This window comes from Glycine max, chromosome 17, assembly GCF_000004515.6.
Source record: "Glycine max cultivar Williams 82 chromosome 17, Glycine_max_v4.0, whole genome shotgun sequence".
NCBI classification, from domain to species: domain Eukaryota; kingdom Viridiplantae; phylum Streptophyta; class Magnoliopsida; order Fabales; family Fabaceae; genus Glycine; species Glycine max.
In genome coordinates, this window is record NC_038253.2 from 5,804,715 (window position 1) to 5,822,062 (window position 17,348).

General features: G+C 30.1%; 1 protein-coding gene across 2 annotated transcripts; it reads right to left on the reverse strand.

Annotated features, from left to right (window-relative positions):
* Positions 1 to 3,173: 3,173 nt before the first annotated feature.
* Positions 3,174 to 9,694, reverse strand: LOC100798267 (ubiquitin carboxyl-terminal hydrolase 23). 2 transcript variants are annotated; one of them, XM_003550639.5, is made up of 11 exons: positions 9,272 to 9,694; positions 8,918 to 9,032; positions 8,574 to 8,684; positions 8,205 to 8,377; positions 7,400 to 7,726; positions 7,032 to 7,157; positions 6,110 to 6,673; positions 5,436 to 5,546; positions 4,716 to 5,358; positions 4,135 to 4,228; positions 3,174 to 3,659 (listed from the first exon to the last, which is right to left on the reverse strand). In XM_003550639.5, the coding sequence occupies exons 1-11, from the start codon at positions 9,557 to 9,559 to the stop codon at positions 3,500 to 3,502; spliced, it is 2,712 nt and encodes a 903-aa protein (XP_003550687.1). In that variant the 5' UTR covers positions 9,560 to 9,694; the 3' UTR covers positions 3,174 to 3,499. The 2 variants fall into 2 exon arrangements, with proteins under 2 accessions (XP_003550687.1, XP_006600544.1); XM_006600481.4 differs by lacking the exon at positions 5,436 to 5,546.
* Positions 9,695 to 17,348: the final 7,654 nt, after the last annotated feature.

Here is a 17,348-nt window from a genome sequence, read left to right on the forward strand (position 1 = left end):
TAGTAGTATTATTACATGTGGATATATATCATGGCAAACCCTCTCTAGATATCCAACGGTGGAGGGAGAGAATATGATGAAGATCTAGTCAAACTTTCTAAATTAATAAACCATCATGCGCATACTTCTGTGCAAGCCACAACTCATGGAGTATATAAGAAGGTTCAACTACTTGAGTGTAACCCTTTCACATACAGCACTTTCACACCATTCCCAAATATCATGCCAACACAAACACATTACTCACTTGATAATTAAGATAGGAAGTCATTATTTGATCTTATAGAACAAATTGAAGTTCTCAATTCTTGAAAGCAGAGGCTAACTTCTGTACATTTTTTTAAGTCGGCTGTCTTTTATATTTTATTTTTGTAATACATGTATAATTTATTTTTATATCAAATTAAATTAACATTTTTTCTCTTTAACTAATTTATAGATTCTTTTTAGTTTCTTTACCTACTTTAAGCATAGTGAGACGCAAAATTGCATTTGTTAAGCCCGCAGATGCACAAATCCTGACAAGTTTTTTTTTCTGATGTAATTGTAATAAAATATTTTTGTGGTTTTGATGTAATGCTTTTTGTTTCTTATTTAAGAATTTTCTGATTTTTTAACCACCTTAATCTATACACTCGGTAAATGGTAATATAAATAAGTATCCTACTGAAATTTCTATGGAAATTAAAACTCAACACCATTGTATTTATAAGGTAAACTTGTAATCTTTGTCCTTTAATTTCGGTTTTAGTTCTTTATTCAATTTAGTCTTTTAAATTATTTAGGTCTTAGTCTTTATTTTGGTGAGATTCGGAAATTGGTCGAGTTTTTTTGGTACAAAAACGTAGGGGTGCCATTGTTAGTAGTGTTTCTACTGAATGGTGTTTTATATATTTAAAAGTTTACCCTCTCATTTTCAAAAAAAAAAAAAGGTTTAACCTCTTATTAATTCATTAAAAATTACAGAGGGGATTTTAAAATGGGTGGAAGAACATATATATGGGGGTTGAATTAAAAGTTGACTTTAAACTATGGTTGATTCATCTTCTGACAGCTTTAAATTATTCAGTAGTCAGTACGGCGTATTAATTTGTTTTTGTTGTATGTTCTGCAGTTCTGGTCTGGAAGATTGCAGAACAGCCATACACTTGGATACTAATTTCATCCCTTGTGGTGAACACAAGAATGATCGGGAAAAAGATAATGGAAGTTCTAACTCATTGTATGTTGGGATATTAGGTGGGAAGTTTAAAAGTATTTTTACAAGTAACAATTTTTTTTTTATTTTATGCTTTAGATATTAAGAATGTATATCAAATTTTTTAAAAAGTATTTTTTTTTTAGTTTTATCTAATCATAACCTTAATTTTTGTTTGTTGCAGCCTGCAGACATGGAATTATTTATGTTCAATTTACAGATCAGCGAAGTAACATAAAAAAAAAGGGCCTCAAAATTTAAATTCCTCAGTATAATAAATATGTAGTTGAAATATGTTTTTGATAATTGTAATATAGTTGATTTTAATTTCACTAGTTAAACCTTATTTTTTCTTTATTTTACTATCTAAACTTTTTTTGTTTGATTTAAGTATATATCATTAGTCAGGTTATTTGTTTAATGATGAAATGATAAATTATCAAAGGATCATATTATTAGGTGACACTGTATCAAACCAAATATCACATCATACTTTAAATGACTAGAGATGTTAAAATTAAAAATTAAATAATAAAAAAAGTAATAAAAACAAAAATAGACTGAACTGTAGGTATAAAAAAATATATTTAAGTCTAAATTAATTATTAAGAGTATTTTAAGCATATTTAAGTTTAAATCAGAAGAAAAAAATATATATTCAAGTTTATAATTGCATAATTCTTATCTTTTTAGTTTCTATACTTTAAAAGTGGTATTTTTAGTCCCTATAGTTTACATTTTAATTCTCTTTTAATCCTTGTGGTTTTGAAAGTGGTCTTGTTAGTCCCTATAGTTTCATGATTCATTTTTTAGTCTTTTATAGTTTTTAAATTATAAGGATTAAAAAAGAACTAAAATACAAACAATAAGAACTAACAAAAATAATTTTTAAAATATAGAAATTAAAAGAAAATTAAAATATAAATTATAAGGATTAAAAAGGTAAGAATCATGAAAAACAAATGGGTAATTTAACCTTGAAATATATATATATATATATATATATATATATATACCCGTAAGAATCAAAGATAAAAGCAGTAGATTTCTAAAAAAAATGTACATGTCAATATTTTTTTAGGTTTTTTTTAAAAACATGTTATACGTCAATATTTTTTAGGTTAAATTATTCATTTAGTTCCTATAGTTTTATTATTTTTACCTTTTTAGTCCTTGTAGTTTAAAAGTATTTTTTTAATCCTTATAATGTATATTTTAATTCTTTTTTAGTCTCTATAATTTAAAAGTGATAATTTTATTTCCTATAATTTACATTTTAATTACCTTTTAATCCTTACTACAAAAAAATATATAAAAATAATTAACTACAAATTAATTATAAATTAATTATTTTTTATTACAAATTATTTTATGATAAATTAGTTATAAATTACTTCTAATATTTTGTAATTAATTGTAATTGATAATATTACTCATAAGGACTAAAATAAAATTAAAATATAAAATATAAAAATTAAAACACTATTTTAAACTATAAGGATTAAAAGAAAATTAAAATAAAAATTATAAGGATTAAAAAAATCACTTCAAAATTATAAAGACTAAAAAAAAATTAAAATATAAACCATAAGAACTAAAAATACCACTAGTAACCAAAAAAGTAAAAATGATAAAATTATAAAAAATAAATGAATAATTTTTATCTAAATTCATGCAATGTCTGTCTACTAGGGTTTACAATAATAAACACCAATCAACTAAGATTATTTTTTTGTATTAACCAAGTGGTATGTATGATTTTTCCGTTCAATTATATTATTCTCAACTAACTTTAATTTTTCTTAAAAATTCAGGTCACTACACGAAAACATTTCCTTTTATGTAATCCAAACAAAAACAGACTTACATTCATGAATTAGAATATAAATTAACTATCTTACAATTTTTCCTAGAAATTAATAGTACATAAAAATTTAGTACCTAATCCAAACTCAAACCAAAATACAACTTCGGGTACACGATAAACACGCTTCGTAACATAAAACTGAAATACAAATTGTCTTGAATGATTTAAAATCATGAACAAAACTTCTGAGCTACGGCGTGCAGCTCCTACAATAATACAGTCTGAAAATGAGAAATGTCCAACAGGAACACAGGTGCACAAAAACCCAACCCTCTGCGGCTCTGTCCCAAAGACAATGATGTGAACCACCAAACAAATTTTTTTACTGGAGAAAAGAATAAGGTAGGTGCTCTCTTCATTACACTTTCAGCGTTTGACAAAATTGCTACAAAAGAAGCCTCCAAGCAATAGAAGGCATAGAGTTCTTCTGGATGTCATATCCTAAATGGAGGGTTCCCTGAGCAAGATTGGTCAAACTTTGCCCTTTTAAACTTCGATTTCTCGACAGCAATTTCTTGGAAAAGATTAGGCCCACCAAAGCTATGCTTGAAGCCCCTTATCTTCTTCCTCTTCCCTTTATCATATTCTTCATCCCTGCAAATTGTGGCAGCAAGATACAAATTTATATGCAAAATTATGGATCAAAATAGCCCAGTCACACAGTAATGACAAATCCTAACTCCTAAGCCTTCCCCCACCAAAACGCCAACATTGTGGTGAATAGCAGCTCTGTGACTGTAACTGCATGAAGACCATTTTATCCATGTCTCTGAACAAAACCTGCCTAAATACACTAACATTTCCCTTTCTTTTACATTTGAACCCAATGTGTACCAATTAGCTAAAGGACCAGGTCAACAAGTGCATCTACAAAGGCAAGATACTTTCATGGCAATCATTACATCATATTTTGGACATGACAGAAGGCCAAACAGGGAAAAAGTACGGCCTTAGGAAAAAATGTATCTTCAAGCATTTCAATTAGTCATGGCACAGGAAGAAGCACAAACTAATAACAGTCCACATTACTAGAAATAATAAACAAGAAACAACATATAGCTGAGCTCACCATTCATCCCCAACATATCCAATGCTGACAGTTTTGTCATTCTTTGACTCCAAATGCTGAGATGAAGGTAATTCTATATCATCCCATCGAGCAACTGTATCCAAATAAGGCCATTATTTATAAAGCAAAAAGGGGCAGGGTGGAAGGGGGGGTTGGAGTAATTCAAGTATTCCATGAGATAATAAATTGAGCTAAATTAACAGAAACAGTTAGTTATATCAAGGATAACATTATATACATGGCATTAAGTATGTAGAAAAGATTCACATTCTAGACCACTTTCCAAGTAGATTACCCATTTAATGTTTGATCATACACATACTGAAAATATTTGTCGGTTGACTTGAAGCATTAATGTGAAACTTGAATAGTATTTAGATCTGCTAAAATGTGCAAGCAGACATGTATTTACTTGACCATAGAAAAGTATATTATGAATCGTACAAATCCAAAGACAGCAACATCAACAATTATGCAAGTTATAGAGCACTAGAGCAAGCATAAAACCACAAGGATGTGGAACCTAAATTTAATGTATCATGCTAGACAAAACCACAAAGGAAATATCAATAGAAACTTACCAACTGTCTCCTCCGGACCTCCATTAGGCATACTCATTAAACCATTATGCATTTGATCTCTTGTACTATCTTGTGCACTATCAGCCTGTCTAGCTTCAAATTGACTTACTACTGAACCACTTCCAGATATATTTTCAATTTGCGCCGCTGATGCAAGCACAGCACAGCTATGATCAATTCTCTTCCTAAATTCCCCTTCAGCCCTAGTCTCTATTAGAGATTCATCACTAGATTTAAAATTAGCACTAGGTCTATAACCAGCCTTGGTTGCTTTACTATCAGAACAACTTGATAGACAAGGAAATACATCAGGTTTGGCATCTTCTGATGAGAAAGCAAGCTTATCAAGCTTGTCTTTGTTTGGATTCTTCATACTCAAAGTGCGGCGTTTAATTCTTTTGTGATTCTTCTTCCGTGGGCCCAAGTATGCCATGTAATAGAAGATTGGGCGAAGATGCATCCAAGATACCTGATACTTAAGGAACTTCTTTTTTGATTTTTTCAAAGGCTTTTGATTAAGACTCTCTGTATTCAAAGATGTATTTACTGACTTATTAAGAACCAGTCCCTGAGAACCAACCAGATCTTCATGCACCACACTACTTGCTTTCTCACACACCGAACCAATTGCAGAAGTTCCAAGCTAAAAATATAAAAATAAAGTCAATACATTAAAACAATCAGGCTCAAAGCAACAGGCACACAGGATAGCACAGAAACCTGATGGTTAACTTTCAGATGAATTAGTGATGTCTTAGGGCAAATGCCATTGGTCATATTTGTGCTTGAATCTTGAGGTGTAGCAACATCAACTATCTTGACAAGATTTTTCTAAGTGAAGAGAAAGGAATCACAGTTCAGTAATCAAGAAAACTGAAATAGCATCAGTTCATAGACGAGGCAAAATAGACCATATACCCATAATCCAACCAATTCATCCTTCCTTAAATGCAATCCAATCCAATCCATCCATTTAAAGAAACAAGAGTAAATGGATTAGATGAGTTGGGTTATTGTGAATACTGGATGGTTAGTGATCCATCCATCTATTCCCAATCCATTGGAATATTCAACTAATAAAAATGGATCAAGTGGTTATTCTTGATGCTGTTGAAAGCTCACTTTTTCTTTCTGTTGCTACTCCATTACTATATGATCCATTGGCAATAATATTGCAATAATTGAAAATGATTATTGAATGGGTTGGATGGTTTTAATTGAATAGGTCATGGATAGACTGAATTTCTTCAATAATTAAAAGATCCCAAAAACAAATAAATGGATTGTTTTCTATCTATCCATTATGATCCAGTTCAAAATTTATCCAACCCATCCAATTGACATCCCTACCAATTCAGCACAAAGAGGATATTGAAAGTATCAGAATTATTTACCTTCAGAGACTGAGATTTCCATTCAGTAGTGAGTTCAACATTCTGGGGATTAGTGGATGAGGGCACTATTGAAGGAGAATCTTTAATGCCCTCTTTTGAAAATACATTCTCATTGCGCAAATTATTTTTTCCAACTGGTGCAGCTAAAGATTTCAGATTATGAGGGAGACTATAATCTTTTCCAGAGTGATCTAATGATGACAAGCATCCAAGTTCTGATTTAGCTACAGACAGTCCATCCGGTGAGTCTTTCTGTGCCTGTGCCTCAGAAGAAAGTTCAGATCCATGTCTTTTACTTTGTATCAAGTTTTCTGCTAATATGACACTATGCTTTTGCAGAACTAGAGCACCCTTCTCAGCTTTATTTTCGACGGTACCATTTGGATATTCCTTCAATACATGGTTTGAAGTTGAAGATTCTCTATTTACATTCAAATTAGTCTTCATATTTTCCTTCTTAGCAATGTCAACAGGCTTCCTTGGAACAATACTTTTTCTATCACGAACATAAAACAACATGTATGCTTGCTGGTTTAAAACTTCCCGCTCACTTACATGACTTACCTGTTTCAACAGTGCAAATTGGGTTAAAATGGTAAATAACTGACTTCAATAAAACAGCACCCTTGGGTCTGGCTTTATATAGTATTCCTCCAAAAAAGAGTCGTCATTCATCAATACATTATTTATGAAAGCCATTTCCATAGGCAAATATTTATTTTTCAATATTATCCATAGTTATATAGAGTAAATAGAGTTAAAAAAATGCAATTCTGCATTATAATATTTATGTTTCTTTTTAGTTATCCCTATCTTGAAACACTGACTGCTTTTGTAAAGCTTATTGATATTCATAGTAGTGCCAAGATTTGCAAAAACCATAAAACTAGAAAAAGAAAACCATAAAGCATATTTTCAGTACCCGGTTGTCATCCAAGGTATACCACATGTTATTTGAAGTGCGAACATAGCAGTAATAGTGTCCAGAATGAGTGCTGGAACCAGCATGAACCAGAACACCATATAGAGAGTACTTCACATCTCCATCCTGCGAAATGGAAGAAAATTGAAAGAAGCATAACATACCAGTTTAAAGTTAGAAGCACATATAACAGTCAAACAGCATACAAAACATTTCAAAACAAGAAGCAACAAAAAATTCTATATGGCAAAACAAATATTAGAGATATATTTTGTATTTTCTCTCTCAAGAATTTTGCAAGAACAATCGGAGGATATGCAGTAAGATAATTTATATCAATTTCAAAAATATATTACTTATTTACTTACATTTGAGCCACTGACAAAAGGTTTCAAGTCCAGTGCACAGCCAAATTGAACCTTCTTTTTAATCTTTTGTCCAGTATCATGGGCATGAAACCGCTTTAAGTGGATCGTTAGCACATAAGGTGCCTTATGTATTGTTAGCTGTTTGAGAGCCTTAACTTTCTGTTTGCACCGCTGACAATGGTACTCCTTCTCCCCTCCATCCAACCATTCTGCAGCCGTGAAATTTGAAAGTGCTTTTTGCAATGAGTCTGCCTTGAATATTTCAAGACTTAAATCTAAGAAAGGATCAAATTTGTTGGAGCAATAAGAACACTGGTGGCATTTCACCTGGAATAAGCAACCAAAGAACTTTTCAATTGTTGTAATGAAGTAGTCGTACATTGAAGAAAAAATCCACTAAAGTTGAGTTTAGACATGCTACTGTCTTGCTAGATGCATTTTCTTATCGGATACTGCATAGATACTTCAAATACTTTTAGCTGCAGCTATATAATTTTTTTTTGCTTTAATTTTTTAATGTTTATGCTTATACCAATACATATTGGAATACTACAATAATTAGACAAAATTTAGTATTTTACTATGTATTTGATGAATTGTGCCCATATTTAAAATATGAACTCTCTCATGATTTAAATGTTTATTTTATATGAATTTTAGATGTTGAATTATATCAGTATTGTGTCCTATGATTTTTAAAATTTGCCATATCCCCATGTCTGTCATATCTTTTCTCTGTGCTTCCTAGCTCAGTTGGTAAGGAAATTACTCTCTAAAATTCCACCACGAAGCTAGAAACAGTTACCTGACTCCTGAGACGACCACCAAAAATTTTATGAACAAAACTTTTCTCATAAGCACCAGGTGATTCGCTTGGTATGCCAGAAGGCAGGCAACATTTATGCATACACTCAAGTAAATTCACCATATACTCATGTGCATCCTCCTGCCTTGCATTTCGGAAATTTCGTGATATGCCTGATCTCATGTCAGGAATTACAAATTTCAAGCTAATAAAAGGGAAAAGGGACAGAGAACATTGCTTATTGTTCATGGATAATAAAACCAAGTAATAAACTCTAGTTAACTTGAAAAACAGTATTATGCCTCGTCTAACTATGTATGCACTCAAATAATTGTCCAATCATAAATCAAACACGAAACATAAGGATACATCGCAGATTCCCGACCAAATCCTCAGGGGCTAATATTCTCCCAGTCGATTGCAGTGCACGGCTAACATGATTCTGTATTGCACACAGAGCACAAAATCCAGCAACGTGGCCTACAATGATTGTAAAATACAGAAATTAGAAACTCAATATAACAATAATTTCCTCCATATGTATGCATCATGGCCAACTAAAAGGAAAAACAATGAAAGCATAACCCTGTTCAGCAGCACTAATTTAGCAAGGTCGGGTAGACCAAACTGAACAAAGCAAAAGTGAACAATAAATAAATATTTTCCATCTAACAGAAGAGAACGGAAAATGAAAATGTTGGAAAGTCACTCACATGAAGTTTTATGCTTCCCACTTTGCAGATACGCAGCTAGAGGTTCTGTATACGTCAAACACTGCAATACTGAATTGAGAAAACAAGTGTTTCCTAGATTTCGCAATCCAGCTCCCTGAAAATCATGAATAGCGCCCTTAGATACTGAAAACTATGACATGCCAAAGCCATTACCCAGAACACGGAAGTATGATAATTTTATTTCAGCTTAAGGTTTAACGATAAAACGGAATGTGTCAATAACAACTAAAAAGGACGCGCAACGAAAAAAGAAAGTCCGTAGCAGAATCAAGGATTCCTAATGACGCATAAACTATTTTTTTATCTCAAACTAAGCAATGGAATTGAACTCACTATTCTGCGGAAGGTAATTCCGAAGCTGAACTCCGGATCCAAGCCGTACTCGGAGAATTCGGAAGCGTCGTGTTTCTTAGCGACGGAACCGGAGGGGCGAGGTTCGGAGGAGGAGGAAGGGTTTAGGGTTTCGACGTGGAAATGGTTGGAGAAACCCTTGAAGGGCTTCTTGACAGGAAGAAACACGATTTTTCTCGACAGCAAAGGAGGAGCGGCGGTAGTAGTAGTGGACGAAGAAGGATCCGGCGGATTCGGAGGCTCCGTTTGGATCACGATGGTTTCGGCCATTGGTGGAGTTCGAGAAGCTTCGAAAAGAGAAGAGAAGAAGAAGACGCGGAAGAAGCAGAGGGTTTCGGCTTCTGGAAAGAGAAGTAATAGTTGAACGGTAGTGGCTACTAAACCCTACACCGCCAACAACGCAACACACCGTTGTGGATTTTTTTATTGTCTCTCTTTCTATCTCTACAATTATCGGTGGTAGGGCCTGGGCCTGGGCCCGGAATTGAGTGTATATATATGTGTGGCCTTGAAAATCCTGGGTCGGTAATAGAACAACTGGGCCACTCAAACTTGAACCGCGTGGACCGGGGTGGTCAAACTTCAAACCAGGATAGATTTCTACTTATTCTTACCTTCAATTATGGAATCTAAATCATTCTAACATAAATTAACAAATAGAAATTAATATTATCATGAAAATATATGTTTATTGAAATCGAATTTCATTATCTTCATTTTATTATTTTATTTTTATGATTAAAACAATAATAATATTAAGTTTGAACTTATTCAATTTGTGTTCAAAAGAATTTATAGTTAGACTTGCTGAAAAAATATTTTAAATTTGTATCATAATAAAGATATTTTATAATTATTTTCACAATTTAAGAGAGTCTTGAGCAAAATGCATAAATTATTATAAATCCCTTAATATTGTCTTCAATTCCTATAAAAAAAACAGTAGTTTACTATGCTATTTGATAAAAATAATAATAATTGAATAATAGAGTAAAAATATTTACTTTTTCAGTATACTTAAATTATTTTTATTAATCTTTCGATTTAATGATGTTTTTCACATATATTATTCTTCATGTTTTTAGCCTTTAAAAAATATTTTTGTAATTATAGTTTCTATTTTCTAAAATAAATTATAATGGTGAGTTTATTAGTTTTTCATAAATTAAAAAAAAGTAATATATATATATATATATATATATATATATATATATATATATATATATATATATATATATCCTAAATATAGAGATATATAAATATACATCAGTTTCTTTAAATGATTTTATTAATAATTAAATTTTTAATCAATACTTATATAATGATATGTCTCTAAAAGTGACTTTAAGGTAAATTTCATTAATCTATCTAAGTTTTGAGAATTTCTAAAATTAAAAGCTTTAAATTTTAAATAGTTTTTTGAAAATGTTTTTTAATCCATATTTTTTAAAATGTTGTTTTAGTACGTTGTTAGCTCTTAATTATAATTTAATTCTTGCTTTTGATGTGATGCTGATGAAAGAAGAAAAAAAGGATAGAAGGGTGCACCAGCACCACATGATTTTCAGTACTTTTAGAAGAGGGAAGGCATTACAGAATTATTGGGCCCTGCTTTGGTGTTGGGCTCGGATAGGTATATCAAGTCCGAAACATTGGCAATTCGACTTTTATGTCAACGTATATCTCGACGAAAAATTATAAATGCAACATGATTGTTTCTTAATTTTTAACTAGTTGGTTGTGCCCGAATACTTTTCCCTATACAAAAAAGTTAAATGAAAAAGACGAGTTTAGCTCATAATTGACACAGTATGTTTTTATATGGAAGTAATTCCTCTTAAATTGTCTCCTAACTATTAAATTTTTTATCTAACCCGAAGGGAGATGTCGCAACATACATTTAACATGCAGCACAATTAAAGCTACATTATAGGGATCTGTTAATACTTAATACACATTCTTTAAAAGGGGGAATGGACAATTTCAACTGCAAAGATTATAAACTTATTTTGAAGCAAAAAGTAGCCATTTAGAGGTTTGGAATTTTAAATGGCTACACCAGAAGATTTGCTCAAACATGCTCAACCTTTATAATTAATTGACACAAATTCAGGATTAGTAGTGTACATATATATATCTATCAAGTTAAAAGTTTCCCATTTTCAATTTACCTTTAAAACTCCTTCACAATATATATATATATACACACACATATATCCTTGCTTGGAATAACTCTTCGTTATCTCTACTATCAAGTGCATCCTAAATTTTATTTGATCTTACTTAGAAGGTTGCTAGTATAATTATTTTTAATTAGCACAGGATAAATGGCACTTGACATGGATATTCTCACAAATAAGTCTTTTGTAATTTTAGTTATCCAGCAACCAATTTGTACGTAGCACAATATAAAGCCAAGTTAACTTGCTCTATTTAACTTATGACAGAATTTTTGTTCTAATGTCCTACTGAGGAATACCAGAAATGATTGTACTTGGAACTTGTTGCACAAACCAAAAAAGCTCATCAATTCAAGTATGAGTAACTGACGTGAGAAATCCTACATATTACTAACTCATTCTGTAATATACTATCAAGTAGGAATATAAAAATATAATCAGCACGAGAATTCATGAATTTACCAAACAAGGGAAAGGAGGAATTCCTTAGCACATGTAAAGACATAACAATTGCTTATTAAGAAAGTTGCACCTAATTTTTTGGTTCCAAATTTAGAAACATCCCCTAAATGGCCTTGCAATACGAATACCCTTTCCTAATTAATGTCCAAAGGGACACAGAAGAAAAAAGTCATAAAGGGAAAAATAACCAATGTTCATCTAGCTCTGGTGTCAACAATACTGCCATTGGCATGTAAGGGTAGCTAAAATAAAATATTATGCAAGCATGACTGGCATGTACCAAAAGAATAAACAGTAAGGCAATGGCACGTGAGGATGTTAGGGAATATGAGAAACAACGCAACTAATATGCCCCAATATCAATTGGCTTAACCACAGATAAATCGCGATGATGATGGAGAGAGGTGAAACGTGATGACTCATGATGATGATGAAGATGGACGTTCTAAATGAGGAAAAGTGGGATGCAGAGACTGTGATTCCATTCCATTTTTGAGGAAAATGAACAACAAATCGTTTTCAAACAACGGAGATGAAACTGCTGACTCAGAAGTACACGCGTGCAAATCTTTACAATGTACGGTAGAAAGGAAAAATTAGTTTAGTTTACTTACAAAAATAAACATCGCGCCAAGTGTCAATGTTTACGTGACGTGGTTTTTTTTGGTCTGTGTCAAAGTGTTGGTGTGTGTTTGGATTACACCTTCAGTTTAATATAATGATCAACTAAAGTTTAGATAAAAGTAAGTTGAATATAATTTTTTTTTTTATGTTTGAATACTTTGTTTTAAAAGTAATTATATTTTTTTAAAAAAAATCTTATATTTCTAAAGTATCCAATGAATGTTGATAAAAAAATAATCCATAACTAATCCCAATTAAACGTCAATTTGTGTACAATTCATGTTCAGTTGAACTCTTGTTTGGAATTATCAAACAGCATGGTACTCCATTCCATGCAACTTCAACGACCTTTTAGAGACCCAAGCTGAAAAACAAAGCCTTAGATGTCTCTCAACAATACTAATTTTACTCATGATGTTTTGACTTCGTTAATTTAAGAAAACTTTATAAACAATATGAATTAAACATGATTTTTTTCATTAAAAAAATATTTTTATTCATATCAACACAATAAAATCTTACATGAGTGTCGTGTTTACTCGTATGTCAACTCTTTTGATAAAGACAATAATCAAGATAATTAATTTTGATTTTTTAAATATTATAAATTTATAATTGATTTGTTTCTTGTTAGTTTCTCTTTATTTTAAGCGTTTTATTTTTTATTCTAATTTTTCATAATTGAATTAATACTTTTTTTAAAATAAAATCATTTCACTTTAACTTTATCGGTGAGTATGATTCAATAAGCAAAATCAATTTACTAATCTTCAAAGTGAGCATAAGACATGCCTAGCCACGATTGTCATCTCCTCCCACTTATACCTTCATATGTTAAAGTTTTATTGCACTTTACATTATATTAATTACGAATTTGAATTTTTTTAATTTAGATACCTCTGTATGTTTGTGCTAATTTAATACTTTTATTATACATTTCGTCCAAATTTAATATTTTATAAAGATTACGACTTCTATTTTAAAAGTAAAAATATTATAGCATATTATCTTAATTATCAATATATAATAGAAAATAATTATACATAGACATTAAAATCCATTTTGATAGTTACATGCTTAAAATTATTTTTTATTCAAACAATATTTTCTTATAATTTTTAAAAAATTTATGTTCTCTAAACAAAAATCATCTTATTTCAAAAATAATTTTAATCATAATCATTTTTATAAAATCTTGTTGATATAAAATTAATTATATCAACACACGTCCAAACATTTCCCCTCCTGTGCTTATAACTTTAAAATCATGGATGTATGATATTTTGCTTGTGTACATTCTTTTTAGTAAGGCTTGATTGACAGGAACACAAAAGTGATTTAACTGTATGTTATATATTTTTTGGTACATTAATTAATGTAACATACACCTATAAGTTTGATGTATTTGAAATTTAGACAAAATTAAACTTCTTGTTCTTCTTCAAGTGTTTTATGAGAATTTTCTATTTATTCTATAATATTATTGTAATTATAGTCATAATATAATAAGAGTGTCTAGTTTATAGATTGAATAAAATGTGAGTGTTGTAAATATTCTTATATTAAATTCTTTGAACCTCCAGATGTATTATAATCTTGATGAGCTTCGACATCCAATTCACTTAAATTTTCCTTAAAAAAAAAGCATAAAATTGGAAAATTCACGTAAAATGATCAATTTATTTTCTGTTCATATCCCCTCTTTTTTTAGGGGTGGCGATAAACTAGGAATGCAGTCAATGTTAAAACAATCTAAAGCTGGTAAATTTATAGGGGGCATGAACAATTTCAACTGCAAAGTAGTCATTTAGAGGTTTGGAATTTTTAATGGCTACAATAAACATATTTGCTCAAACATGCTCTACCTTTATAATTAACTGACACAAATTTAGAATTAGTAGTCTACACGTATATCAATCAAGCCAAAAGTTCCCCATTTTCAATTTATCTTAAAAACTCGTTCAAAAAAAAAAATCTCTTTTCTTTCCTTGCTTCTAATAAGTTTTCGTAATTACTCCTGTCAAGCACATGTAAAGACACAACAATTGCTCATTGAAAAAAATATAAGTAATTCTTTTGGTTCCATCAATTCACCTTATTAACATGGTTGTAGGCACATCACCTAAATGCCCTTGCAATACGACCAATACCCTTTAGCCAGTGGTCATGGCCTAACCTATAACAAGCTCATGTAGAAAAGAAAAATAACAAATATTCATCTAATTCTAGTGTAACACAACAATACTGATCTCCTAGAAAAAAAAACAATATAATACTGACAATGACATGTAACTATGGTAGTATAAAATAAAATATTAGGCAAGTATCATTGCCATGTACGTACCAAAAGAATAAACAGTTAGACAATGGCACGTCAGGATGTTAAAGGAGTATGAGAAAGAACCAAAGCCTTTTTCATACCTTACTATTACTACCAGTCTATCATACTACCATTGTACTTCAGCGAGCTAATGATTTTATATATTGGATTATCTTGAAAATGCATAATTTTAGATGAGGGATTGAGGATTAGTTTGAAATTTTCACATCATTAATAATGTAACCGGTTCTTCAATTAAAAATTAATTATACATATCATGATCATGATCTCCAGCAGAAAGACAGACACTACCGTATGCACATTTTTTATCTTTCGGGCAAGACATTTGTTGTAGTTATACATGGAATATTCAAGCGATTTTTTTAACAATCTAAAAATATAATATTGTTATTTACATGAGAGGAAAGTAATTGACATTCAATGAGAGTAATGGAGAGTAGTTGGTGCGATTTGAATTGACGGGCAAAAAGTCTCAAAAAATGTGTACAGCATTCTATCCAGATTTTTTATCATTTAGAACTGGACTTTTTATTGCAATTAACTGAAGTAGAAAATTGAAATATAATAGTGAAGTAATTTATAATAATAATAATAGTTATTATTATTATTATTATTAGCAAAAATACAAACGTAATAGCGTTTATACATCCACATTTCTATTTTGTTATTTCATTTTTTTACAGTAAGATTTAATTTCTATTTTGATTTCCTCATCATCGATTATGATAACTTTTAAAAAATAAATGATTTTTAAATTATAAAATGTCATTTTTTTAAATAGTTTTATAATTGTGTTGTGTTTCCAGAGTTTTTTTTCTTCTGATTTTAGTTTTCTAAAATTTATTATAATTTTTAAAAAGAAATTAATACTTTAAATTTAATTTTTCTCTTAAAAATATTTTTCATTTAACCAAAATGGTGAGTTATTCACTTTCACAATCGACATGCAGTTTTAAAATTTATTTATTTAAAAAAAAAAAGAAAATTTTAAAACTTGAAAACTGAATCAGATGAAGAAAAAGTTTTCTGTTTCTGTTTTAGTTTTAAAATTAAAATCATGCTTTTCACGTTTAAAATAAAATTTAAAAAATCCATTCTTCATTTAACCAAAATGGTGAGTTACTTTTATAATTATCGGCATGTAGTTCAAAAAAAATTTAAAACTAAAAAATAGAAGGAAAATTTAAAACTTGAAAACTGAATCAGATGAGGATTTAGTTTTTTTTATCCGGTTTTATTTTTAAAATTAAAATCATAATTTTTACTTTTAAAATAAAAATAAAAATATTCATTCTTAAAAGTTGGTTTAAAATTAAAATTCTTACCTTATATGGTAATACTGGATCACCAAAATATTTTTTCTTCTATGTAAATTATGGTAGCGGATGCAAATACTTTTTGTAGAAAATAAAAAATGTGAATGAATGTGGTAGCAAACAGGGAGAAAAATTAATTACAGTACAATTTTGACAAACTTTAAAAGAAAAAAAATAGGAAGAGATATGCTGATTTCTCTTTCTCAATTCAAAAGTGAATCTACAAAATAGGAAGAACACAGAAATTTAATGTGGCTTTTTGTAAAGTTATTTGATTTGAATCCTTGCAGTTATGATAAATATACGCAAACAGTTATTCTATTTCTGCATTTCTATTTTAACTTATTTGCATTTCAAAACTGCATTTCTATTTTCTAGCAGATGAGTAAAGCAACAAAGAGAGAAAAGTAAATCAGATTAAGCAAAACAAAACAATAATTGTTGAAGTGCAAAACAATACCTTCAATGGCTGAGCACATCATGCAGATGGAGAAGGAGAAAAAGAACAAAAGAAGGCAAGGTGAAAAAATGAAAAAGATATAAAATTTAAATGTTATTAACCGTGAAAGGAGTGAACTTTAAGAAACCACACACTTTATGATAAAGTGAGAGATAAAAGCCAGTGAGTGAAGAGAAATTAATGCTGATGCCTTCTTCAAAGTTCAACTCTTTTTTGTGCATACAAAAAAAAAAAAAACATTAAATCAAACAATGCATAACCAAAAGGCCAAAGTTTACCTAAAAATGAGCAATATGTATGAGGCTAATTCCTTCATCTCATCACCTTCAGTAGGAAAATCATTTAGCATTTCCCTTAAAAAATATTTATGACAACCTGTAAAAGTAAATTGATTAAGAAAAAATTCCAATGAATCAATTGGGAAAAGAAGTTAATCCAAAGAAGCAAATGCTTTACATTTGCATCTCAATAGGGGAAAGAAGTTAGTCCAACACTAAGCACATAACCTGAGGACGAGCAATACATATGAGGTGGTTGAATGCTGTGTTGCCCCTGATATCTTACATTCGATGATAGAAACAATCTTAATAAATGTAAAACATGACACCTACACGCAAAACCAAGATCAAAATGAGCAAGTTCTGAAAGAGAAAAAAAGATTGAAACTTGATGTTTT